Source organism: Magnolia sinica, chromosome 1, assembly GCF_029962835.1.
Source record: "Magnolia sinica isolate HGM2019 chromosome 1, MsV1, whole genome shotgun sequence".
Taxonomy (NCBI): Eukaryota; Viridiplantae; Streptophyta; class Magnoliopsida; order Magnoliales; family Magnoliaceae; genus Magnolia; species Magnolia sinica.
This window is the reverse complement of record NC_080573.1, coordinates 122,013,756-122,041,263: the sequence shown is the minus strand read 5'-3', so window position 1 is coordinate 122,041,263 and position 27,508 is coordinate 122,013,756. Positions and strand designations below refer to the sequence as shown.

Sequence of the window (27,508 nt, the reverse complement as noted above, 5' to 3'; positions counted from 1 at the left end):
TACCCATTCAAATGCCAACGCTATTCGCGCCATGTGTGATTGAAAAAGTGATTACTGGTATCCAAGGACACACATGTGTGAGATCCAAACCATTCATCAGGTGGGGATCATCATGAACAGATCCTGTACAAAAGACCCAAGCAGGTTATCACAGGTGGGCCACACTATGTGGAAAAAAAGATGTTTAACTGCCCGTATTCAACGAACACAAGTAGCCCACCTAACGAAAATAAAAGACCATTTTTATAATCAAATTCATTCAGGGTCCACCTGATGAATGGCATTTATCACACATAAGCCTAACAATATACGTACAAGTGTCCCGAGAAGTACAATCTACTCCATCCGGCGCGATTCACAGAACAAAGAAGTGAAATGTAGCGGTTAAACGGCGCAAAAGCCGACGAGCTCTGCGTCCATGAACCACGTAAGTTCAGAACAGGAAAGTAGAAAATCGCGAAAAGAAAATCGCATTCTCGCCATTCTCGATCTGATTCCTCCCTCGTCGAATCACTTAAATCCCATCTGCGCCATTCCTATCCAATCTTCAGATTTTCCAGTACGAATCCCACCAAAATAATCTCTCCATTCCCATCTCAATCTTCAGAGTTCTCCATCATTTTCATTCAAATTTCACATCTCAATTGCTTTCAATCTAGGGTTTCGGGTTTTCCCCAAAATTTCAGGTGAAATTCTCAAATTTCTGCAAAGAATTCCATTTTTAGCCCCGTTTTTGTTTTCAAATTTCGAAATTTTGCAGTGGAAGTAATGGTGGAGAAGAGATAGTGAGAAATGGTGATCAGAAAGGTAGGGAAGTATGATGTTGGAAGAACTATCGGGGAGGGGACATTCGCGAAGGTTAAGTATGCACAGAATACGGAGTCTGGAGAGACCGTTGCGATGAAAGTTCTTGCCAAAAGCACCATACTCGAGCACAAGATGGTAGACCAGGTACTCTCTCTCTCTCTCTCTCTCTCTCTAGTCGTTTCATTTTCTCGATGTGTTGAGTTTCGTGTTCTGTTTCCTGTTTGAATTGTTCTTTTTATGGGTACTTTGGACCGAGGTTCGAAATATCGGAAGGTATCCTGTTGTGTCGGGAATGTATCATGGAAAATTCATCTGGTATTTTGAATTCAAGTATAGCTTTGTATCGAAAACTATTGTCTGTATCTTTGGTGCACTCCAATACAAATGGACAGTATCTGTTCATACATTCCATTTGAAATGTTTTTAATGGAATTGAATGTTATAGTAAGGTCCATGCTGTAATAGCATTTGAAGGTATTGTATCATATCAGGTATGTTTTATGATGAATTCAAACAGGCATCAGGGTTGACAATTTTCCATGATGTATGGCTCAGCCTTGCCCATTGGCCTGGCCCAATCATCAAGTGGGCCACCATTATACATGAAGAATGGATGGTTTGAAGACACTTGCTAGTGGTTTCCATCCAACGTATATTTGTAGTTTAAAAGATACATGTCGGATTTGGGGTCATGTTTCAACGATCCAATCCATTTATGGATGAATCACCCAAACCTCTGATCATTTCGGTCTTTTCCTTATAGGGATGGCCTTGTAGGACGGGTCAGGGCCAGGGCCATTTTGGCCTGATTAGGGCCATGGATGGGGCTTAGAGGACTAGCGCTGGGCTAGGATCAACACTGGCTGGCTGGCCTGGCCTGGCCCTAGGCTGGTCCATTGTCACCCCTAATGGTGATACAACATTTTAGATGATACTTTGAAGTTCGAACCTTGGTATAGTCATTGTGATATTTCGCCTTCTTTTTGGCTTGTTGCTGTGGCATTTTAATGATCATTGTTTTCATCTGAGTGCCTGTTTTGGTGTGCGGAGACTAGCATTGGTTTTGCATTAAGACTCTAGTTCCTTAAATTTTGAGTAAATTTGTGTTGTGCTGTTAATGAGATGTAATTTAGTTCCGCTCAGAGTTTGGAATTTAGTTGTTTACTAGCTAGACATGCACATCTACATGCAGCAACACATGCCAACCTGGCAGGTGTGTTGGATATCCAATTCCTGTATCAGCTGGGACCCAATGAGTTGATACTTTGGCCAAAAACTTAGATAGATGCACCACACATGTAAGAAGCCATTTTTTGAGGGGTAACAATACATTTTATTAAAAAGCAGTCAAGTGGAAAATACAAAACCAATTATTGAGCAAAGCACTGGGTAATAGGCCTAGGTCTTCTAAGGCCTTTGTAAATTGGCCTGAGGATCAGTTAAGAGGGATGGGGGAAGAGTTTTGTGCTTCTTCTTCCTCTTCTTCTTCTTTTTGATTGATGATTCCTACACATGTTAGAAACAAATGGATATTAACAAAACCGAAAAAAGAAGAAGCTAATTTTCTATGGCTCCATTATTTGCATACTTGTGGCCTACCTACCACTTATTAGAGTTGGATCAAGTTTGGTTTGGTTGAGCATGCATATTCGGGTATGGTCAGCTTGGGTTATAAGTCAACCCAAACCTGACCTAAATCTAAATTGGATTACAATAGTCCAACCTGAAACCAACATGAACCTAACCCAACCGGACCCATCCTGAGTTAAAATCAGGTTCAGCTTCTCGGCTTTCGGTCGAGCTTGGCTCAAGTTGCAGCCTATCGATAGTTGAAGGGCCTGAGCTTTGGTCAAATGATCTACATGGTAGGTCCACCTAATACATGGATCAGATGTCCTACAAATGTGCCAACCCAAATTTTTGGCCAAATTATCAATACAGTTGGACCCAACTCTCACTTGAAACACAACTTGGATGTCCCACACATGGTTGTATGTAAATCTGTGTATGTGCTGTGGAAGGAGTTTTGAAAGTATTTTTGCTCAAATTGTATGGTTCATGAGATTTGAAATCGGTTCAGGGAATAGTAAGATCCATTAATATCAAACAGTACTTAGGCAGGGAACATGCATGTACTGGAGGAAGGAAGCTGCACGCCTTCAGAAGAAGACAAGAATTATCATACGTGAGGAAGACATGTACATGTATAGGAGAAGAAAAGTTGCATCATTAGTTTTGTGATTTGGAAAATTCAAATAATAATAAATAAAAATGTAAGTTAACTCTACACCTAAAGTTGTTGAATCCAATAGATTGCATCCGATATTGATAGTCAGCCAATGAACTAGATTAGATTTCTAGCTAGGTTGATGCATGCACTGGGTTGCTCTCTTTAAGATGGTTCATACTCCGTAATGAATCCTCCAGTGTAGTTGGTTCCTAACATGCCGTCTACTAGGATATGATAGCCCAATGTACTATGAGTTGAGGTTGGATGTTCTTAGGAGAGAAGAGATTGGGGGGGGGGGGTGGGTGATATTGAAGAAAGGTTTCTTGTGTGTTTTTGGTCCAAAAACGCCCAAACACACTTTTATTATAATGTTATAGCACAACTACATACTCCTCAAGATAACTGAGCATTGTGCACATGCTCACACACCCAAAAACCCATACAAACAAAATACGTACTAACTCTTTATACTTTGTACGCTTGTCTGAGGCATGCATTAACCACAAAATCACTTGGGGCTTATTTGGATTGAGGGTAAACGAGGGGAAGCAGTCAATTAGTCGACAAGACGTTTGCACTTGAATGGGAATTGGAGGATGCCGCGGCAAACTAGTTGCCTTTGCATTCCCCTTCTCCATGAGGGAGTATAACCTTTTTTTTTTTTGTCAAATGGAGGGAAAAGAGTTTGCCTCTGATGTGACATTTTAAATAGCAAAATTGGAGGGGAAAAGAGGTTTCCCTTGGTGGGATTTTAATCCAAACACTTTCAAATGTAGAGGAAAAGCATTTTCTAGGACTTTTCTTTTGCAAAACAAATTAGTGCAAAGGGTTTGCTTCCCTAGTGCTGATGTTAGTATACCATCCGTTTATGTCACAATTTTGCTTTCCCTTGCATTCCCTTTACCCCCAATTTATTTGGATTCATGGAAAGGCAACATTGTTTCCCATGAAACTCACTTTCCATTGTTTTTCAAGCCTTTCTATGTGGGAATTTGTGGGAAACACCATTTCTCGCTTTCTATATTTGTTGGAAAATAAACAAATTTATTTTCCCACCTCCAACCCTAACAAATGCATTTTCCCACAGTGGAAAGAAAATGAGTTTCTCAAGGGTTAAGCCCAAATGTGCCACCATCCATCTTCAATTGCCTCACATGCGCTGTGTGTGTCAATGTGCCAAGTGGGCCTTTGTCCATCTTTAGTTATGCCCCACATGTGCCAATGTGCCACATGTCACCATCCATCTTCTCTTGCACCCCACGTGTGAAGCGTCCCACATGCTAATGTTCCACATGTCACTATCCATCTTTTCTTGCACTCCATGTGTAAAGCGTCCCACATGTGCTAATGTGCCACGCGTGACATCATCTATTTGCTCTTGCGCCCCACTTGTGCTAACGTGCCAGATGTACCGTTATTCATCTTCTCTTGCACCCCACATGTGCAAAGCACTCCACCTATGCCGATGTGTCACGTGTGCTATTGTCCGTCTTCAATCATTCGAAAGATACCATGTGTGCCAATGTTGCCATTGTGCATGAGCGCTGCCATCAAGCTTTAAGTACCCAAGTGTCAAATGTGCCAATGCGTGTCTTGTGCCATAGGTGCCATCGATACCACGTGTGCAACAATTCAGCTTCAAGCGCCCTTGTATGCCCTGTATACCACATGTGCTAATCTGGCACATGCTAGCGACTACCACGAATTTGTTCTTAGAAATCTTTTCTTTTACCAAACAATAAATTTGACAAATAGATTTTAAATTTCTAAGAAAATCTTGTTGAAAAACAAACAAGGAAACTTGATTTCCTTTCCCACAATTTCCTAGAAGTGACCGTAATGGCGGTTACAGAAAAAATGAGCCATAATGGCCTCATAACGGTCTTGTAACCGCCGTTATACAGGGACCGTAACGGCTGTTACAATAGCCCATATTGTAACGGTGATGGTGGTGGTTGTCACGGCCACCGTTACCATTATGGAATAGCTTGTTTCCTAAGAAACACTACTTCCTTTCCTATACTTCCATGAAGCCCTTAATACACCCACCCACACCCACACCAATAAACACTTCCTTTGTATGCCCGGATAAGGAACTTGGGAAAATCGTAAGAGATTGAGAAGAAATTGTTCTTTATTTTCTTCAATATGTTTTGCCTTTACAAAAAGGCCCTCTTATAGAAACAATATAATGGTCTATTTTACATGCAACTTATGCAAGATGGGCATGTGTCATGACTCATGACAGGCCTGCAGATTTGGCCCACATTTAGTAACGGTTCCAAGAAATAAGGCTTCAGTAACAAATATGTTGCATGTGTTTCTATAATTTTTTTGTATATATATATATATATATATATATATATATATATATATATATATATATTTGGGGTGCAAAACCAAGCATTATATGTGTAGGCCTAAGCCACATGACGACAAATTTGCATCCTCATTGCGTGTGAGTGAAGGCGCGGGATGCACATATGTAGATGTGTGAGGGTCATTGATTTCTCCACCAGTGCCCCAAGCGAAGGCTTGTGCATGCACATGGACTAGGTAATAGGCCTATTAAGACGTTCAGGTAAAAAAAGAAATGGTGATCCTTTATATGTTCTCTTCACTTTCTACTCTCTCCAATGCCAAACTAAACTTATGCATGGGAGGATTCTCTTTTCCTTCTGCAAAAACATAACTCTCCCTCCCCACTCTATAGAAGAAGAGAGGACTCAAATGATCCTCAACAACAGAGGATATGCATGATAAACTTCACTTTTCAGTTTGAATAAGTGGGGCTCATGGTCTAGAGATCTAGACCATCGGTTTGTATTGCCACCATGGATGGACCATGCCTTGAAAATTTCCTCTACAGGAGAATTCTAACCTTTCAATTTCTGAACTGAAAACAGATGGCCAAGAAGAGAAATGCACCAAAGGTCTACATTCTGCTGAGCAAAATGCTGAGGATTAGTGGGTACTGGATATGATCACCCAATATGGGAGATTCTCGGAGCATGGTCCATCTACAGGGTGCCGCATTAGGCCAACAGTCTAGAAGTAAAAGCTGGGGTTATACGCCTATTAGGTTGAGGATCCTGAAGAATTATGATGCATTAGTGGTGATGCTATTGGATTTCCATATTAAGAGAGAAATGTCTATAATGTTTTCTCAACCAAACTTATTTCTTTGTAGTTTTTCATTTCCTAATTGTCTAAATGTACCATCAATTGTGCATGCACGACATTTTGTGTTGGTTGCCTACAAACAATTTAGATATGGAGGAAATTTATATTTTCCACTAAGCGTTGGTATTATCTCTCAACAAGGTCAATGCACATGCATTGTAACCTGTTTAAAGATACTTCTCTGTATTTGACTATGGAGATGGCAGAATGACTCAAATTATGAAGGGAAATATATTTCCATAGATATTGAGTCTTTCTTTATCAGCAACAGAAAATTTTATTCTAAACAAAGTTGAAAAGAAGAACCAGATATCCATTAAGCCAATGGATAACTATTATTTTATTACAATAGACAGCTTGTAGACTCCCTCCTTTGTAAGGACATCCACTATGAAATTAGTTCTCTAGGAACAAGATAAAAAGAAGTGTGCATGCATATTGAGTCATATTCAAGCATTTCCTAACATCTCAAGTCACCTCCAATACTTTTTGGAAGCTATGTGGTCAAGAGTATGTTGTTTAAACTTCCTGCATGCTTCATTTTATCTGTGCAATTCATTTGGCTAATATTTGCATGTCGTGAGTTGGCTTTTCAGATTAAGAGAGAAATATCTATAATGAAGATTGTCAGGCATCCAAATATAGTCAGGTTGCATGAGGTATGATCAATGTGTGCAGTATATTAACTTATTTTCTAGTTGTGAATCTAATGTCCTCAATCAGATTTGTCACAAATTAATTTTATTGATTTACTTTGAATTAGGCTTGACTCATTCTCTTATTTAATTTCTATTTGCTACCATTGCTGACTGGTTGGTTGGATTTTTTTTTTTTTTTTAGGTATTGGCTAGTCAGACAAAGATATATATCATTTTAGAATTCATCACAGGAGGAGAACTATTTGATGAAATAGTAAGCCTTCTGAAATACACTTTTTACCAAAACTTGGGGGCTGGTAATCTTGTATCTGTCATATCGGCTCAATTGGAGATCTTTTGTTGTAGATGTTGAGTTAGATCTATTGCCACATTCCTGCCCATAGTGCCAATCACTACCCTTACAGTAATGTGACAACCTGGGGCTGTGGATTGTGGTGACTCACTTTTTATAGGTTTTCTTTTCTAGTGTTTTGGGATCCTGATGCCAGAATTTTATACTTTCCTAAATTATATTTGGTTCAGATTCCACTATTCCTTTGGAATGTCCGTATGTTCAGTATTCTTCCTCTGCTTATCGTTTGCAATGCAGGTTCACCATGGAAGGCTTGCTGAGGATGAATCTCGTCGATACTTTCAACAGCTTATTGATGCAGTTGATTATTGCCACAGTAAGGGTGTTTACCACAGAGATTTGAAGGTATGCATGCTACTCTTTGGTTCTCGACGCATGAGACTCCTTGTATTTACCATGTTATGTTGCTGTCTTAGCCCCTTATAATTGCATTTTATGTGTAGCCTGAAAATCTACTTCTTGATTCACAAGGAAACTTGAAAATCTCAGATTTTGGCCTTAGTGCATTGCTCCAGAAAGTAGGTATCATTCCTGTGTTGCATGAAGCAGCTCCTATTCAGATTTGTTATTGACTATGCATCTCCTTTTGTTGCTTGTTATTAATCCATTTGTAGGGGGTTGAGCTTCTCCATACGACATGCGGAACCCCAAATTACGTGGCTCCTGAGGTACACACTATTTAAATATTGTCCTCCTGATGCAAAATACATTTGATTTGGTCACTAGCAGCTTCATCTCCAGATAATGAAATACTTCTCATGCTTGACAGTGGCACCTTTGAGTTTTTCAATTACCTGTATATTGGTGCTTGTTAGCTGAGACATGGTGTGGTACTTTTGTCGGTGTTCACATGCTGAACAGATCCAAATTTCTCTCTGATGAGCATGGTGCTGACTTCAGATCTTCAGATCTTTCCGTAATTGCACATATGAAACGTCAAGACTTGAAATCAATTGATAAGAGGCGCGACAACAGTGAGAGTTGGTGACTAATCCACTGTACATGTGGCATGCATGCATACATATCTGGAGTCAACCACATGCATAAAAAGGAAACTGCCTCTGAATGCATATACCTAAATACCATAATGATCATGTGTACAATTGACATATATGAGACCTAGGTCATTGATGTGAAGGATCCTAACTACTGAGGTCATTGATAAAAATCATATTCATTTCTTCGTTTCCCTTGAAACTAAAATATTTCGATGTTGTAACATCTTCATTGGATTCTTTGCTTATCTCTCTTGGGCCGTTCTCAATTTCATTTCCTTTTTTTAAGGGTGTTAACTAGTATTCCAGATAAAAGGATATGAAGCACTTACTATATATATATATATATATATATTGCATAATGCGTATTACACTTGGAATATGAATGGGGTGAATTTGTGATGAGGACATCACATCACGTACACCTTTATGTATGTATTAGAGGAGTGGGCCACCCTGATTTCTCTATGGCGTGGCGAGTATCCATGTTGAAGATCTGATGTGCATGTGCGAGCATCTGGAATACCCCACATTGGGAAGATGCACATGGGTTGCTTTAGGGAGCGATTTGGACCGTTGGATTCGTGGGACGTGACGATGGGGCCGTCGGATTGCATGGATTACATGGTCGGGCCGTTGATCATGGACCGCTCTTGTCATCATAGGACATTTATGTTTTAGGATTTAGTTTATGATTGATTTATGCTTTTAGCACCTTATAAGTGGTTTTATTTGATTTTTCATTGGACTGGGGTTATTTTGGTCAAAAGTCAATAAACAGGGCCTATTTTGTAATTTTGAAAGTTCTTGAGGCTATATGAAAGGGGGGGGGGGGGGGGGGGGGGGGGCCTCTCCATGGTGGATTTTCTCTTAAAAAAAACAAAGTTCCTTTGTTTCTTCTTATTCATGCGATGTGAAGACTTGTTCCATCTGATTTGGAACGAAGATCGGTGCGATGCCTATCTTCAATCATGAGAGTGCGAGGCTTCCAGTTATCCATCTTTGATTTTTTTTTTTTTCGTGCAAGGTATTTTGTTGAAATCTCTTTAGTTCTTTATCCAAAAGCTCTTCTAACACATTTTTTATTCTTCTTCATATTTTTCCTCAAAACCCTAAAGTTATAGACCAAACCCTAGCCGATCAAACCCCACACGTGTGATCGTATGACCACATGTGCGAGCCCACAGGTTGGTCCGTATGGCCACTCCTCTAGTCCCCCTTGACTCTTTGAAGCATTCCTCCAAAAGCCTATCTTCCCTTGTCCAAAACCCAGACCCTAATCCTAAAATCCCAAATCTCGCAATTTTCCAAAATTTTCAAATCCTAGATCTTCAAATCCTTCAATTAACCTAAAATCCCTAACTTCCCTATATCCAAAACCTTAATTCTCATCTTGTAATACCTAAATCCTTTAATCCCTTTATTCAATTCCCCACTTTAACCTTAATTTCATCTTTTTCCCCAAACTTTCCTTACCTTGGTTTCACCCACACCCAAATCTAGTAAACCCTAGGTAGTATTAGACATTCCCCTTTAAAATAGGCCTAACCCTATACTATTTCGATGTTTCTACATCCATTAGATCCTAGTTTCTTATGTTTAATGGTTTTGTAGGATGATGCTTGACAACCTAGGCTTAAACTATGCATGATTTTCTTTTAGAATCTTGATATTTGTGATGATGGTAGCAAGATTTATAGTTTTCATGAATTAATTTAAATTTTCTGATTGATCTCTCACATTATTGGAGTTCATGCGTTGGTCCTACATCACTTTGTATGTAATTAAATTCACTGATGCTCTATAGTGTACTCATTAAGGAAGGAAACTTGTCCCATCTTTAGCTTCTCTATTGTCAGTTCCCTCTCTAATAGGGTATAGTAAGTAGCTTGGACATACGTGTTCATGAACACCCTTGTTGGTTTTGGACACCAAAATGAGGTGTCAGACAAGGGGATTCTGGAAATCTTGATACATCAACATGTTTGTCCAAATATGCAATGAAATTATGGATGCATTATTGTATATTTGTAAATACATAAGATATTGAAAAATGTATCTATATAAGTAGAAATGCATTAGAGGTATACCTATTAGTATTCAAATACTACTAAAATGTAAGATATTAAGGGATTTTCCTAATTCCTGTGTCAAATGTGCCTTCCATGTCTTGCACGGATCTTTAGAAAATCTTTAGAAAATGGAGTGACCTTGTTGTATAGCGTGTAAACATATTCCTTTTTCTTGGCTAAGGTAGTAAATTGACAATGTATGTGCTTTATTTTCCTGTGCTCCATGAATATAAAATTCACCCTATCATTGTTTAATGGTTGCTATTACTTACTATGATATAATCGCATGGTATTGCTTATTTTATCATATCTGTTCTTGAACTAAACTTTTTGATGGGGACATCTCGTGCATACGCGCACGCACGCCGCCTCACCTATGCACGTACGCACGGAGTAGGAGGGCCCCGCCATTGATCTGTCTCGATGACGACGTCCAGGGAGGGCCTCCTACCTAGAAGAAGAAGTTTGGTTCAAAAGATTGAGCCCGATAATATAATCAAGAAAAGCCCATCATGGGATCTCATGATCGTGGCCCACTCGTCGGATTGATTTCATATTTTAGGTTTTGCTTATTGTTATTATTTAAAACATTGTGAACGCTTTAGATTTCTCTGTTTGATTTTTATTTTAGTTTACTTCATCGTCAAGTAATAGGTTGCGCATATGGTGCGAGTTTTGGGGTATAGGATTTTCCCTATAAATAACACCCCTTGTAGTTCTTTTGATTCATTGAAGTTAATAAATAAATTCCTGCTTTATTTTTTGCTCTCTTCGTGAGTTGTGGAAGAATTCAAAAGTGGGTGCGAAGCCCTCCCTTTTCGAAGGGCTAACTACCGTGGTGCGAAGCCACATCGATCCTGATTCACCCCCATCTTCCATCATTTTTTTTTCCATCTTCCCCCACCATCCGTACTTCGAATTCGTCCTTTTGTTGCATCAGATTTCTTTATTACAGAAGGTTTCCAGATTTCGGCCCGCAGGTGAGCTGAAACTTCGGCGGAGCACCACGCACAAACCGTACATCGGATCGAGCTGAGATTTGGGGGTTTTGGAGACCATCCCTGGCCGACCAGGGCTAAGGTGGCCTGGACCCGCATAGATTTCCCTTAATTGAATGTTTGCACTTTCATGTGGGATATGGAATTTGTGTAATTGTTTTTGAACTAAAGTGATCTTAAGCCTGAAATCTCGCATATCATATTTAATTTTCATGCCATGCATCAAATTTGGTATCAAAGCCTAGGGTTCTTGTAGGGGAACTCACCACATATTCAGGGTTTAGTTTGTTTGAGTCATTCATGCATCCAGTCCATCATATATAGCTGTTAGAAAACCGTAGTCCCTGATATATATAGCTGAATTTTCGTAACGGTGTGTAGTCTCCTTCATATAGAGTCTCGTAGGGTCATTTAGTTTTTAGACGTATATAGTCGTCATAGAAAGTCTTTAGGTTGAGTTAGCCAGTGTATGGCCACACGTACGGGTCATGGTTTTGGCTTGCACCCTACACTAAACATGGAGCAATTGCTAGAGTCAATGAACAAGTTGTCCCAGCAAATCGAGTATTTGGGTAAGTACTATGAATAATATATACACCAACGCTTTGATCAATTTGATGCGCGCATTACCTAACTAAAGGCCTCCGCCATGACAAATCCCAGCATTGGGGTAGATGTCCAATCTCAGGCAGGTGGCCAGGAGGATAGACCAATGAATGGAGGTGGCCAAGGAATCAGTCATGGGCATGCACCCGTGCACCCACCCCAATAGGGGCATTAAGACCACCATTTTGAGTGGCATAACACGTACGGCCTTGTGGCTAGAGAGAGTGCTCCAGAGGCTAGTATAGAGTTACCCACTGAGGCCATTCCAGTAGTAGATGAGTTTCGTGATGTCTTTCCTGATGATCTACCGGATGAGTCTCCCCCTAGGAGGGATATAGAGCACACCAGAACATGGGACACCGTAATACCTACAGTCGAGTTTGCGTTTAATAGTTCCGTTGATAGGTCCACAGGTCTCAGTCCTTATGAAGTCGTTACTGGTTATAAACCTGAGAAACCTATTGATGTTGTCCCTATGTCACTGTCCCATAGGCCGTCAGAGCCTGCAGAGTCTTTTGTGCATCACATTCATTCATGACATCAAGAAATCAGGCAGAAGATCACTACAAGTAATGAACATTACAAATTTTTTGCAGACCAGCATAAATGTTTTAAAGAATTCAATGTAAGGGACTCTGTGATGGTCCGCATCAGGCCTGAGCGGTATCCTCCGGGGGCCGTTCGTAAGTTACACGCGCGTAGTGCTGGACCCGTCAAAATTATAAAACGAAATGGTCTTAATGCATGTGGAAAATCTTCCACCCTCCATGGGAATTAGTTCCACATTCAATGTGGAGGATCTAGTTACATTTCAAGGTGCCATTGATGCATTATGTAGCCTTTCGCCTAACTATCCTGATTCATCAGACCTTTTCATTGATCTATGGCCCCCTCCCGACCCGTTTTTCCAGCCTCTACCTCCCATACCTATCCGTCCCGACCCATCATCCCAGTTACTACGTCCCATATCTACCCCTCCCGACCCATTTTTCCAACCTCTACCTCTCATACCTATCCGTCCCGACCCATTTTCCCAGCCTCTACCTCCCATGCCTACCTGTCCTGACCCATCTTCTCAGCTTCTACGTCCTATACCTACCCTTCCCGACCTATTTTTCCAGCCTCTACGTCCCATACCTAGCCGTCCTGACCCGTTTTTTCAGCCTCTACCTCCTATACCTACCCGTCTCAACCCATTTTCTCAGCCTCTATCTCCCATACCTATTCTTCCTGACATTTCTTCTCAGTCACTCCGTCCTATACCTAACCTTCACACACTCAGAGAGGAAATGGAGGATATCTTGGACCATCAGATCGTTTTAACGTCGGACGGCAAGTTTCAAAAGTACCTGGTCAAGTGGAAGTCACGCCTAGCTTCAGACAGCATGTGGCTCACTGCGGAGGAGCTTCAAAGACTTGATCTTGACGTCCTGGAGTGGTTCAGGAGTTTTATTTCGTCAGTGGCGAAATCTTCGCAGCTAATGAGAATTGATGGGGACATCTCGCGCATACGCACATGCACGCCGCCTCACCTACGCACGGAGTAGGAGGGCCCCACCATCGATTTGTCTCGATGACGACGTTCAGGGAGGGCCTCCTACCTAGAAGACGAAGTTTGGTTCAAAAGATTAGGCCCGATAATCAAGAAAAGCCCATCATGGGATCTCATGATCGTGGCCCACTCGTCGGATTGATTTCATATTTTAGGTTTTACTTATTGTTATTATTTAGAACATTGTGAACGCTTTAGATTTCTCTGTTTGGTTTTTATTTTAGTTTACTTCATCGCCAAGTAATAGATTGCGCACATGGTGCGAGTTTTGGGGGATAGGATTTTCCTTATAAATTGGCACCTCTTATAGTTCTTTTGATTCATTGAAGTTAATAAAAAAATTCTTGCTTTATTTTTCTGCTCTCTTCGTGAGTTGTGGAAGAATTCAAAAGTGGGTGCGAAGCCCTCCCTTTTCGAAGGGCTAACTACCGTGGTGCGAAGCCACATCGATCCCAATTCACCCCCATCCTCCATCATCTTTTTTTTTTCAATCTTCCCTCACCATCTGTACTTCGAATTCGTCCTTTTGTTGCATCAAATTTCTTCATTATAGCAGGTTTCCAGATTTCGGCCCACAGGCAAGCTAAAACTTTGACGGAGCACCACGCACAAATTGTACATCGGATCGAGCTGAGATTTGGGGGTTTTGGAGACCATCCCTAGCCAACAAGGGCCAAGGTGGCCTTTTTCTGAATAGTAGGCCCCACACACGTGCGGTCGGGATCACATGCACGTCCGTCTGGCCATTGTTGCTGTCCACACACGGGATCGTCTTTTGGCTCAGGTTTTTATCCTCTTTTATCCTCTCATAGCTATTTTTCATGAATCCTAGCCCTAGATTACGTTTTCCTTAAGTTATTTGCCAATTTTCTTATCCTAGGGTTCCCCGAATTGGAATTTCTGAATCCCTTAGATTAGGGACTGATTACTATGTATGCGTGGATGATTATTTCTTATCTTTGAGTATTGTTTGGTTCATAATTTTTATTGATCCAGCCCTATCATATGTAGGCCTGGACCCGCATAGATTCCCCTTAATTGAATGTTTGGACTTTCATGTGGGATATGGAATTTGTGTAATTGTTTCTGAACTAACGTGATCTTAAGCTTGAAATCTCGCATATCATATTTAATTTTCATGTCTTGCATCACTTTTGGTCTTTTAGGTATTTAGCCATGAGGGGTATGATGGCTCTGCAGCAGATGTATGGTCGTGCGGTGTCATCCTCTTTATTTTAATGGCTGGATACCTTCCATTTGATGAGATTGATCTTCCAAACTTGTACAGAAAGGTAAGTTTCCTAATTTCCTTTGAGAAAATGGATTGATGAGAGACTAACATGCTCCATCATTTTCACACATGCACTGAAGCATCATTATTAATACATCAATTTCCACTTCCAAGTTCATTGTCAGGCAATTTCTGCGATGGGCTGTGTTTTTTTTTTTTTCCATCTTTTACCAATGTAATAGTTATAGAAGAACCGTTCCCCCGATGTTAAAACCTGACATTTTAATATGAAATATGCTTTCTGGCTTATTTTGATGAGGAGAGATGCTGGAGTTTTCAAAATATGATTTATGGTTGATTTCTTTGAAGTTTTCAAAATATGATTTATGGCTTATTTACAGGTCGACTTAATATTAATGGTTAATTTTTCTGTCTTGAATGGTTGTAACTCTGGAAATCAGAATTCCTCCAGGGTTTCTGTATGGATGTTTGTATTATCTTCAAGTCTGGCGCTTGATGGAAGATCGTATGCAACATAAACTGCGTATGCATGCACGCAAGCACACGTACCATGTGACCTGACCAGGCTATAAGTAGAATACCATGAAACATCATGCATCTGATGAGTTGTTTTGTTATGGGTTATTCTCTAACTGATACATGCGATTCCTGGTCCTATGCAGATTAATGTGGCAGAATTTTCTTGTCCACCTTGGTTCTCTCCTGGGGCAAACTCATTGCTCCATAGAATACTTGATCCAAATCCCAAAACTGTGAGTATGAGGAATATGACTAGTTATTGGTTCTTCTATCAACAAACATATGCCTGCTCTTGAGTACTTATAGTGTAGGTTATGTATTCGGGGTTAATAAACTAGTTGAAAAGATCAAGAATGGAGCAATGTGTCGTATTCTTAAAAGTTATGTGCAATATGGATAGAGTTAGGTGATAGTTCGATACTTGACAACTATTGCTACTGAGACTGACTATCCTAATATAAGCAATTGCCACCACTATTTGGAGGTGCTCAGTAAACAAATGGTACTATTGGAGCACGAGGATGGGAAGTCATAACTCATTATTGAAAGATTGGTTGGGTAATTTGATGAACCTTCCTGTTGGATCATCTATTTCTAGAAAGCGAAGCCTTACTGTCTAAAGATTGGTTTTTGATCCCTTTATTTTCCCTATTTTTTATGATTTGTTTCCTCGTTCTTGCAGCGTATCCAGATTGAAGGAATCAAAATTGATGCATGGTTCAGGAAACACTATGTGGCTGTTAGACATGGTGAAGAACAAGAAGTCAATTTGGATGATGTGCATGCTGTTTTCAATGACATTGAGGTTTGGTGTCTATGCTTTAACGTGCTTCTTCACTCTGTGGTCTGATTTCAGAACCCCATGTTAATTATACCTCCTACTTCAGTTTTCAGTTTCAGTCTCATTATTGCTCGGCTAGAGCTCATTACTGAAAATGGGCAAGATGTTCCTCTTTGGGCAATCTTGTTTGGGCTAATGGATTTATGTTCTTAATTTCCTGGTGTGGATGTTGGCTGAAATTTATAGAAACTTTAGTGTGAGATCATGAATGCACGCCTTTTGGCCAATTTGATAATTATTTCACAATGAAGAAACCAATATAACTATTCGATGACATTGCTTTTATGTAGATCGCGTTCTCTATTGTTCACCCTAAGTGCTATTTGGCAGGATCAATACGTACAGGAGCAGGTGGCAGATAAAGAAAGGGGTCCTTTGGCAATGAATGCTTTTGAGATGATTACCTTGTCCCAAGGGTTGAATCTTTCAGCATTGTTTGACAGGCAACAGGTATTGTAGCTCTCTGATGCCCAGTTCTTCAATCATAGACCCATGCAGCATGGTGTACAAAATGAATGAGATGTGGAAAAACGAAGTAAAGTTTGTGAGTACATGTGATTATTGAAGATGCACTGCTTTAGTGCTTTGTTACTTATCGATCGTTTGGTATAGTCTTTTTTTTTTTTTTTTTTTGGGTTAGCAGGTTAGTACACACACCCCACTTGGGATAGTCATTTGATCGCCCGTATCTTTTTATTTTATTTTTCTATTTTATTCATTGATATAAAATATAATTTATTTGTGTACGGAAGTGTTGTTGTGCCTGGATTTTTGGAGTTTGCAATGTTGGACTCTTTGACACTTGGCACTCATGCCACATTTCCTGGAACACCCAGTGCTAGCTCATCTGGTGCAAGAGAAGAAACAGGGATGGGTTTTGTTAATGGAAAACCTGGTTTGATTTTTCTTCTCTTCAATCACTCATGTTTAACCAAAGAATGCAAGTGGATCAATGATTTCAACCAGTCTATTTACAAGCTTGTCTTTCAACAATTTCAGGTTTATGCCTTCTGTTATGTTTTCTTTGTGCTCAGTTTTCATGATGAGAACAATATTTCCAAAAGTAAGTCAACATGGCAATATAAGCCCTTTTACATGAAAATTGCTCATATAGAGGTACTGTGCTGCCTTCTTACATCTTGCATGTACTAAGTGATGGTTGACCTAGTCTAGGGCTAAAAAGGTAACAAGTATGATTTATGGAGTTTAGTTGGAATAAGCATAATTTACTGTTTTGTTGCTCTAACCACTGGGAATTCTTTGGGGCTAGTGGAGGGTGGAGGGGTTGTCCTCAGGTTGTGTTTTTCTCATTGATTTTATGAACTCAGAGCATTCTCTTTGGGTAAGTCAGAAGACTGGTTAGAATTCTTCCTGTTATGTCTCATGGGGATTGTTTCCTTGTATTAGTTTATTTTCTTGTTAGTGTTATATAATTTAATATCTTGTTCATTGTCAATATGCAACGTGCATATCTCATTTGCCTGATAAGGATATTATACCATATATATGCTTAGCAACATGCATGATGGAGGAAGTGAAGCCTTAGATCTCTTAAGGAAATCCCGCCATGCTCTTTGGGACCATAACCCATTTTATAGTTGCATGAAGCATGATGGGAAGTGACAGTGGATTCACGTATGGGAGCAGGGAAGTGTCTGTTTCGACGTGTTAACAAGTGTAAATAGCTAAGAAGCATGATTGGAATCGTGAGTTTGAACCGCTATTTGAAGCAGGAGCGGCACCTGGGTAGAAGGTTGTTGCAATTAAGATCCATTTGTTTGCATTCATTTTGACCTCATCAAATAGCTTAAAGCTTATATTTGATGTTTTGACTTGTAAGGCCTTGCATTGCTGGTTGGTGTTGCAACTTAGATCTTTTTTGGCTACATGATTATTTGTGTTGGCTCCATGTTTCCTGCTAATATTTGTCATATAAGAAGGTAGGTTTCTGCTCCTTTTCCTGTGCTACTCACATCTAGCCATTCTTTATGATCCTTTTTTTTTTTTTTGGTTGGGAAAAGGGACTGGCAGCAATACAACATTTTTTCCATTGCAGGATTATGTAAAACGGCAAACTCGCTTTGTCTCACGAAAACCTGCTAAAGTCATTGCATCAACTATTGAAGCCGTTGCAGAATCCATGGGTCTCAAGGTCCATTCTCGTAACTACAAGGTAATCCTTTAATGATAGATTTCAGCAGTTATTAGGCTTTTCACAGCAATTTGTGCTCCCTGAATTTTGTGCTCCAAGATGAAGCACCTCACATGATTTTCCATTCAAATAAGCTTTCTGGATACATTGGGTGGTGAAGGAATTTTGTTGAGACAAGCTAGACCAGTATGAAGCATTCTGTGGTTGTAAGTGAACTAGGGTTTTGTACGTCGTCTATTCATTGGTGTGTTGTTGCTGGTGTCACAGGCTCTTATCTCTGCTTCGAAAGGAACATATGCTAATTTTGTTGTCCTTTTGGTAGAGATCAGATGCTGAAAATTGAGTATTTTCAAAAAAAAGAATTACATGAATTTGCATTTTTTTTCACTTAATTTTCTGTGATTTGCACTCAGTTCTTTTGGCTAGGGAAGTTTAAATTGGGAGGACAATGCGATAGAACTGGAAGGCCTTAGTGAATAGAGGGTTATTAGATAGTAATGGTTTTGAATTTCTGTGGCATGAGAGGCCGCTATCTATGTTAGATATATTGGTCAGTGGTTCTGGAAATTGTATGGTACATTGCTGGCCATTTTCACAAAGGTTTTTGCCATATCCTAGAAGGTTTTGGTTGCACTATAGTGAGAAAAACTTGTAGAGGTAATTTATATGAAGGAGAAAGTGATACATACAAACACACAAAAGGAAACCAAAAGCATCCATCTGTTCTATCCGTTGCCTTTCATCCTGTACTGTGCCTAACTTAGCTGCAATGCCACTGAAACTTATATACAATTAAAATAAACCTGCAATATATCTTCATCATTTGTTTGATAAGATTCGTTGCCTGTGAAAGAACAAAGTGGGGCCATGCATTGCTCAAATTCTTGTGGCAGATTTGGCTTCTCCACCTACAATAAATTCAGTAAACCATTTCAAACATGTTTAAGATATCATAAAATTTTTTACTGGTTCTTTTGAGATCTCCAATATCGATTTGGCTCCAATTGCACTGGTAGGCTAGGCGTGAGTGAAAACTAAGTTTTCATGCTTAATCACTAAAAGTGGCTTAAATCTGCCTAAAGGTCCGATAGGTTGGTCCATCCCTGGGAAGCTGACTTATTTAACACTGTTGGTGTGAGTATTTGGAAATTTTGGATAGTGGTCTTGCCAAGCCAGTTTCCTTCAGTCATGAGCTTTAACACAGGTCAGGTCTGGACAGGTTGCAGCCTAGCCTGGCCCAGCTGAGGCCAGTTGCAACTGTAAATACCAATGAGAAGCACTGCAAAACTGTGAAGCATCACCCCCTTGTGCTGAGATGTTTTAATAGTTGATAGCATTCTCTGCATAATGTGGTGGTTTATGGGAGGGCAACTGCTCCATAGGTAACTGTATTCTGTGAAAAATAGAAAGACAACTATTGAACAGGATAACACAATTCCAGAGTACTACTATTTCATCTCTTTGTACTTCACTCCATAAATGATACACCTAGGTACTTCTAAGTAACACTATCAGAACCACTCAATGTGTTATTAATGGTTTCATATATGAGAGATTTCTGCTTAATCACATGTGCAAGATATTGCAGCTGACCTCAACTATTTTGCTATTGAGGTCTCGCCTAAGTCCATTGCCCAGTTTCTCCTTTTGTGGGATGAGGGAAGGCATTCAAATGTGGGCCGAAAAGTTTGGCATCTTGCGTTTGTTGGCCGGGTTATGGTTCATATGGAACGAAAGGAATAATAGATGCTTTAGGAATCGAACAGGGCAAGTAGAGGTCTTTCATTCAGAAAAAATGGCATGTTAAAGACTGGGCAGTGGCCTCCAAGGGAGTAGCTCGGTTCCCGGAAAGCTGGGGGGTGTAAGGCCTTCCAGCCGTTTCTGTTTTGTTGCTTTGTTGTTTTTTTTGTTCTTTCTGGATCTGGCCTGTTTTTAATAAAATCTCTTCATCGTCTTAAAAAAAAGTATTCCCAAAGGGAAACTTGGCAAAAATGGCACTATTATTGAGTGTTTTCTGGACATTGTTAGTTTGATGATACAATTTCTTTATACACCATGCTTTGAATGCTGCCACGGTGTATACCTTTGGCAATGAATGGTGGATCTGAATCTTCAATCCACACAATCTTTGCTCCCTGGGTTTTGAATAATGTAAATTGTCCTCAATCAAGTATTGTTTTAATCATTTTGCAGATGAGACTCGAAGGAATATTAGCAAATAGGACTGGACAGTTTGCTGTCGTCTTGGAGGTATATTTCTGCATGTTTCCCCTGTAACTACACTCCTTTTCCTGTTGTTTAGTTATATGCTTTGCTTTAAAAAAAAACCAAAAAAAAAACTTTGTTTGCTAATGAGAGTTGGTTGCCTTACTTGGCAGGTCTTTGAAGTCGCACCATCTCTTTTCATGGTGGATGTTCGGAAGGCTGCAGGTGGTATTCTCGAATATCACAAGGTGAGCTCATATTTCTTGTGCTTGTGAATCTCCCTTCCCATTTCAACATATTGTTGGCTGAAATTCCCGCTGCACAGTTCATGGAGTTCTAGGAGGCTGGTTAGCTCACACACACACACACACAAACGGCTATAAGAGTTCTAGGAGTGTTAAAGTGGCAATTCATCTAAATCTGCATATAGATAAGGCTGTGTAGTCATGTGCTTATTTTCTAATAAATATGTTACTTGGATGTGTTGGTCGGACATGGAACCCTTTGGAAATCTGACAAGCTTACATCGTACAGTCATGTGATAATATCAGAAGATACACTATTATATAAGTTTCTGAATTTTTAAATTTTTTTTATATAAGCACTAGTAAAGCATAAGATTCAGAGTTTATCTAAGAAGAACAATAAATGGGACTATGGATTTTTCTCTTTCATTTTGCTTAATTTATCATTAACTTGCTTTTTGTGCATGGAAAGCTGTATCACTGATAAGAGAAGTGAAAGAAGCGAAAAATATGCTTTATTTTTTTTCCCCTCTATAAACAATGCCAAGGAACAAGAGAAGTTAAAATCTTCTTCCCCTAACAGCCATCTTGTTTCACATGATGTGTGTCAAACCCTGCAACATTTTGGTAGGGAATGGACAGCATCTAGCTCCCCACCACAAGCTGTATTGCCCCAGTCTCTGTGGTACAGGTGGCTCATGCATCATAACCATACCAGTGCTACCTCCCGGTGAACAAGTCCTAGTGAGAAAATCACACCAATCGAGACATCCTAGTTATTCAATTAGTTGCCTGCAAATTGGGCAAATTTTTTTTTTGCGGGAAGCTGATCCGACGGTTGGGTCATCTATTCATTGCCATTCTTGCTCAGCAGCCCATAAGCGGTGGGGATCACTGGGTGTCCATGTATGAGTAGAGTTTAGGATGGGAGTGCAATTCTGGTGGAGAGATGGGATACCTAACACAGAGACTAGATTGAGATAGAGTGTTGAGACACCTAACCAACCCTCTTTGATGAAATTGAGCATCCTTTGTTGCATACCTCTGATCGCGCATTTCTGACTTGTGACTGCTGTAATCGCATTTTGCAGTTCTACAAGAATTTCTGCAGCAAACTCGGGAATATCATCTGGAAGCCAACGGAGGATGCTACTAAACCCAGTTTGCTTAGAACCACGAGTTGCTAATCTGATGCAATTCAGCAAACATTCTACGTAACTCGTATATACAATGTTGGAGTTGGAATTGGCTTCTGCCAGCCATAATTGTATTGTTTCTACTTCAAACACTTCTCATTGCATATTATATCATTGGTTACCTATCTATTGTATCAGCTGAAAGTGGCAGCTTAAGATATCATCACTTCATTACTAGTCTATCCGTATCTTTTAAAAAAGTCTATCTGCTGTTTTGGCAAGTGACCTGTTTGTATATATACGAGCTTTATGAGATATAAGTGAAAATCCTGGATATTACATGCCAGGGAAGGAGGTTATTGGAAAATGTTATCTTTCCTAATTTGTTATTTTCTCTTTCAAGTTCTTTGATGTATTTGTGGGCTTCAAATAAATAATGGAAAGTTTTCCCATTTTCAAATATAAAGAACAGTTTGAATTCTCTTGGTTGATTTTTTAAAGTGAAATCGAACTCTTTGAATAACTGAAACATGACTAGGAGATTGGAAGTGTTTAACATTTTATTCTCTCAGTGAAGCATTTACTTTATGAGTGGATGTGATTTAGCAAAGTGAAGATGCAATGGGAACTGTTATAATATTTCAAGTGACTTCAAATTGCACTAACACGCAGATCATGCAAGAAAAGTAGGGGGGGAATATACTGAAAGAGTGGTGCACTTAAAAAAGTTACTCTAAGGGTGTGCTCAGATGTTGCTGCTGAAATTTAGCTACCAGATGTAGTACTTTCATTTGAGAAAAAACACCCATTTGAGCGACGAACTCATGAGTGGGCTTCATTTAATAAAATAAAATAAAAAGCTATTGACAAGGTAGTGCATCTGCTGCAGTCCAAAATCCACGTTGGTTAATTCTCTTCAACTATCAATTATTTATTTATTTATTGTACACATTTGGCCTAGCTGATGATAGTACCAGCCTGATTTGTAGGTAATGACACAGTGGTCCCCACCTGATGAGTGGCATGGATCTTGTTTGGATGTGTTATGTTGCCATCTCTGATTAGGGTAGCCTCTGCATTGCTTGTCAACCAAATAATCCCAATGCCCCTACTTAGGTGAGTCTTTGCTATTGTGGACCCATTAGTGTGGAACGGTCAGCTTTCCTCAGTGGGAGCAACTGGTCGTAGAATCACTCGAACTTGTATCTGTTAAAATCATAAAACGAAATTCGATATGTTTAAAAGCCTGTTTGCACACAACTGGTGCTGAACTGCAGATCAAGTAAATAGGATTAGAATTAGCTCCATCCATTCATTTCAAGTGGGGAGATGAAAGAAAATTGGTAGGAGAACTGCTGGATTCTGCCAGCTTCCAGCTTCCATCACTGAAAGTTTTTGAGATGTGTGCACTGTCTCATATTCGAATCCTTTCCTGTGACAAATCTGAAAAACTAGGGTTTTTATTTTTATTTTTTATTTTTTATTTTTAATTTTTAATCCCATATTCTGCCATTGCTAACACACCTTCGGAATTTTAAATTTGGACAAAATGAGGGGGTATGGCCAGAATTACCCCCTCAAGTGAATGGAGATTCCTAGAGTGGATTAAAGACAAAACATGTCTTTTCTTTTGGTGTTAAACCAAAAAATGGTAACACCCATTTGACATTGGACTATTGGCAGCAACGAAAGCCTGCTAAACAATACAAGAAAAACAAGGAAAGAATCTGTTAATAAAAACCCACTTAACTTCCACTAACGAGCTCAACAATGTATATCTATCCCAAAAAAATACAAGCAGGACTACATGTCCAACTCATCTATGAAAGGCTGAAAACCAATCACAACCGTTAAGGGCCTGCAGTTCTATAGATAGCAACTCATTTATTCCTGCAACAACCTGCTACAGCCTACAGCCAGGCAAAGGTCACGCTGGCAAAAAAGGTGACTCTCCAACACATGGGTTTCGCTAGCCTTAACCAACCTGGCAGGATTGTGAGACATCTGATCGGTGCTTAAGGTGGTCCCAAACTGAGGATGATCATACGCTAAATCAGGAAGGTTCGCTCAACAGGTGGGCCATCCCTACTACACGAAAAGAATGGGCAGTGTAAAAAAGAAAGCTGACTATGGTCTCGAATCAACAGATACATGTGGCCCACATGTAAGTTGACTGGCCTGATTTTTGTGTATGGTCATCTTCAAGGTGGGGCCCACCTTAAGCACCAGTCAGATGCTCCACACATGTGCAAGTTTGGCACGTGTACTGCATGTTGGAAAGGTGCACGTGGGGTTAAACATGTAAAGCATTCAATAATCAAATCAAGCAATGAACTTTAGACAATAACACAAACATTGAAAGAAAAATAAAAATAAAAACAAGAGAAGGGACCCAAATCCTCATGAACTCACAGAAAAATCATATATATATTTCCTCTCAAAAGGGGCCCAATTACACTTGGAAATCTGCTAACATTCTTGAATGATTCATAGCTACTCAACATACATCTTTGGTCACACACATCAGACTCTTTCATCTTTGGACAAACCAAATCCCCTTACCATATAAATATCACCACACATACATAAATTACAAATATATCAAGGCTGGAAGAACTTATTCCCACATCTGCATTTCCATGAGAGAAGATAATAGCTCTCATCTTCCTGCTCTGATATTGCTTTAGTGCTCTTCATATGCGGTGGAATTACCAAAGTAGCCATGCAAGGCCTACAACTCCAGCACTTGTTCACACACAAAGGAGGCCTTGAGCCCAAGACATGCTTCCTTTGCTCGAAAATCTCATCGGACTTGGAAAGAACAAGCCCAACTGCACCAAAAGAACAAAGTATACAAAATAACATTAAGGATCAAAGAAAAGAACAAGTACTACATTGGAAGGACCTCTTTTTTTCTTTTTTTTCTTTTTAACACACATATCAAGCAAAAAATAGGAAATGGAAATGACCCAAATGGGATTTTCATCTCTTATAAAAGAAGGTGAAATTCCCACATTGAGAAATGGTTTTTTTTTTTTAATACCTGGTTTGGAGGGAAGAAGCATCACTGAAAAGATGAGAATTACAAAAGGAGCTGCTAGTCCATTTGTGAAATTTTTTGATGGAGCCATCAATCCTCCGTTGGTGTTGTTTAGATGCTTTTGGTGGAGAGAGAGAGAGAGAGAGAGAGAGAGAGGAAATTTAAAATGGGTTTGGAGTGTGTGGGAGGGGAAGAAATTGAGATTGAGAGACAAGTTGATGGGGCTGTTGCCTTCTAAAGGGACATGTTTTCTGGTAATGTTGGTTGCTTCTGCTGATAAAACGAGAGTCTAAGCTTGTTGGGGGATTCAATAAAAAAAATTATATTTTTGGAAACTGATATCCTGACTTTTGTTTTTGTTGTAAATGACTGAGGTGACTTTGGATTTTTCCAAAATGACAACATTGCCCTTCTTCCCTTGTAGAATCACACAAGTAATCTTTTTTTAACATGAATGCATTTTTATTCTTACACACTTGTTATAATTGGATCTTTTGATTCTTCTTAATGTTCAAAGTAGTTTAAAATGTTTCTTGAATGGGATCTCTACCCATCTGATGTGATATATTTGAATTGGTATCTCTCTTTTAACTTCTTCGATGATTAAAATCTAATAAATATTTGTGTTGTGGCCCACCTGAGGTGTGAAATGGCATTTTTTAGGCCAGAAATCTAAATATTGTAGCCTACCTGGTGAAATAAATCTGACCAAGTACAAATGTGGTTGAGTGTGGATGGATAGGGACAGCACTCCACATGTGGAATTAGCAAACCTCCTGATTGCATATTGTTGCATTTATACTGAAATGCTAAACTCAGTAAAAACCCCTTTTTTTCTTTCTTTAAATTCTGATTCGAATCACAAAATCCACTCCATTTTCTTACTACTATCTTCATTCTAAATTGGACTTAACCCAACACAAAAAACTAGCCATTTTTTAATAAAATCAAATTGCGTACACGACACATAAACCCATTACATATGTTTAAGTAGTAACAGCACGACTTTTTTACTACACAATTGAATTAGTTTAAACTATAGTTTTAACCCATTATTGAGTTGATTTGCGGTAAATTGTCTTTTTTGTTGCAATGGAAGATTGCACAACCAAACGACAAAGCGATGACATTCCTCCACAGGCCTTCAAAGGAGGAAAGCAACGACAGAGCATATACAAACGAGTCCCTAAATGATCAGGATGCCCTGCGAAAGGGACTGAACCTGAAAACCGACCGAGAGGACAAAATAAGTTGGGCACTTCAGAGGGCTAGCTGGCAAGTTGGTGTCCTTCCGCGAAATTATGATCAAGGTTACCGACCGGACGCGTCTCTCCTACATCATATCCTACTTCCTCTAATATAGGAAAAATCTTCCTGGAGTCGGATTTTGAGGGTGTGCATTGGTATGTTGCTAGGGTAAAGATCATGTGGGTCACTCTTAAGTACATATATTATTAATATTTAAAATATAGTTCTATATATGAATTGATATTATAATTTATATATCATTGATGAATGTTATTATGATGGACCTAGATACATAAGTCAGAGAGCACCTCTTAAGCTTGGGGTGTGAGCTCTTTTTTTTTTTTAAAATTTCTTCCTCCTTTTTTAGGAGTCTTCTTTTTCTCTGTTTTTTTTTTTTTCTCTGGACTTTTGCCTTGGATTAGTAACAAGAGAGTCATGACTACGTTCCCAAAAAAAAGAAAGAAAAGAACACATCTCTACAATCTAACTATAAACTTAGAATACAATTCAACCAACATATATAGCATAGAATCATATCTTAGGATCAATAAAAAGTAGTGATCTGCAGTGATTACGGCCCGTAATCCTGATTCAGAACAAAAAATATATAGGTTGAGATAACATTGATCATGACTAGAAAAAGAAAAAAATAAAATAAAATAGCTACTTGAAATTTGATGCAATGGTCAGTGATTGCACCAATGGATGCTTTTATGAAAACACTAACATGTTCTTATTGAAATCACATCACATTACTTTCAAGTTGGGACTTGGTAGGACTACCCCAATTCAAGGGCTACTTCCTCATTATTGTTAGTGGGAAATCTCATTTCAGTGCAATTTATTTAATTTCTGTTAGATTTTATTGTGATTTGGTTGGGCTATTCATCCAAACACTACCTGAGAAACATTCAGGATTTTGATAAGAATTTGAGAACTTTATTTTAATTTTAGTGAAAATACAAATTTCTCCAAGCAGCAAACCCTAGTCCTAAGAATTAGGACACCTTGGCCATGTATGTTCCCATCATAATATATTTTGTGCCCTTTTTTAAATGGTGGTTAGAGGTCCATCATCATTTTTTAAATGATGATGGCTCTTCAACCATATACAAAGTGGACCACTCTCCAAATCATTGGTACAAATAGAGATGGGGCATAAGAAAAAGTATACTTTAAAAATAAAATAAAAATAAAAATAAAAAAAGAAAAGAAAAGAAAATAGTAACTAACTGATTTTCCCTTGAAACTATGAAAACTGAGAATTTTAATTTTAATCATTCATTTCATAGCCATAAATCAGATTATTAGGATTGCTCAAGCAATGTGATTCATGTGGCTTACTACTTCGATGGAGTGAACTATTATAGGGTGTGGCCTATCATAGAAGGTCATGATGATCAAACCAGGGATTTG

General features: G+C 39.2%; 2 protein-coding genes across 4 annotated transcripts; one reads left to right on the top strand and one right to left on the bottom strand.

The window, feature by feature from the left end:
* The first annotated feature begins 369 nt into the window (after window positions 1-369).
* Window positions 370-22,285, top strand: LOC131256478 (CBL-interacting protein kinase 24-like). Of its 3 annotated transcripts, XM_058257361.1 has the most exons (15): window positions 371-686; window positions 761-951; window positions 6,817-6,879; window positions 7,061-7,132; window positions 7,469-7,576; window positions 7,675-7,749; window positions 7,846-7,899; window positions 14,621-14,746; window positions 15,369-15,458; window positions 15,908-16,030; window positions 16,397-16,516; window positions 18,123-18,239; window positions 20,412-20,468; window positions 20,597-20,671; window positions 21,760-22,285. In XM_058257361.1, exons 2-15 carry the CDS (start codon window positions 793-795, stop codon window positions 21,853-21,855), a joined length of 1,335 nt encoding a protein of 444 aa, XP_058113344.1. In that variant the 5' UTR covers window positions 371-686; window positions 761-792; the 3' UTR covers window positions 21,856-22,285. The 3 variants fall into 3 exon arrangements, with proteins under 3 accessions (XP_058113349.1, XP_058113354.1, XP_058113344.1); XM_058257366.1 differs by lacking the exon at window positions 7,061-7,132 and having other exon boundaries at window positions 370-686; XM_058257371.1 differs by lacking the exons at window positions 6,817-6,879; window positions 7,061-7,132 and having other exon boundaries at window positions 370-686.
* Window positions 22,286-24,201: 1,916 nt separating this feature from the next.
* LOC131256468 (EPIDERMAL PATTERNING FACTOR-like protein 8) lies at window positions 24,202-25,157 on the bottom strand. Its single transcript, XM_058257354.1, has 2 exons — window positions 24,848-25,157; window positions 24,202-24,635 (listed from the first exon to the last, which is right to left on the bottom strand). Exons 1-2 carry the CDS (start codon window positions 24,933-24,935, stop codon window positions 24,406-24,408), a joined length of 318 nt encoding a protein of 105 aa, XP_058113337.1. The 5' UTR covers window positions 24,936-25,157; the 3' UTR covers window positions 24,202-24,405.
* Between the last annotated feature and the right edge of the window lie 2,351 nt (window positions 25,158-27,508).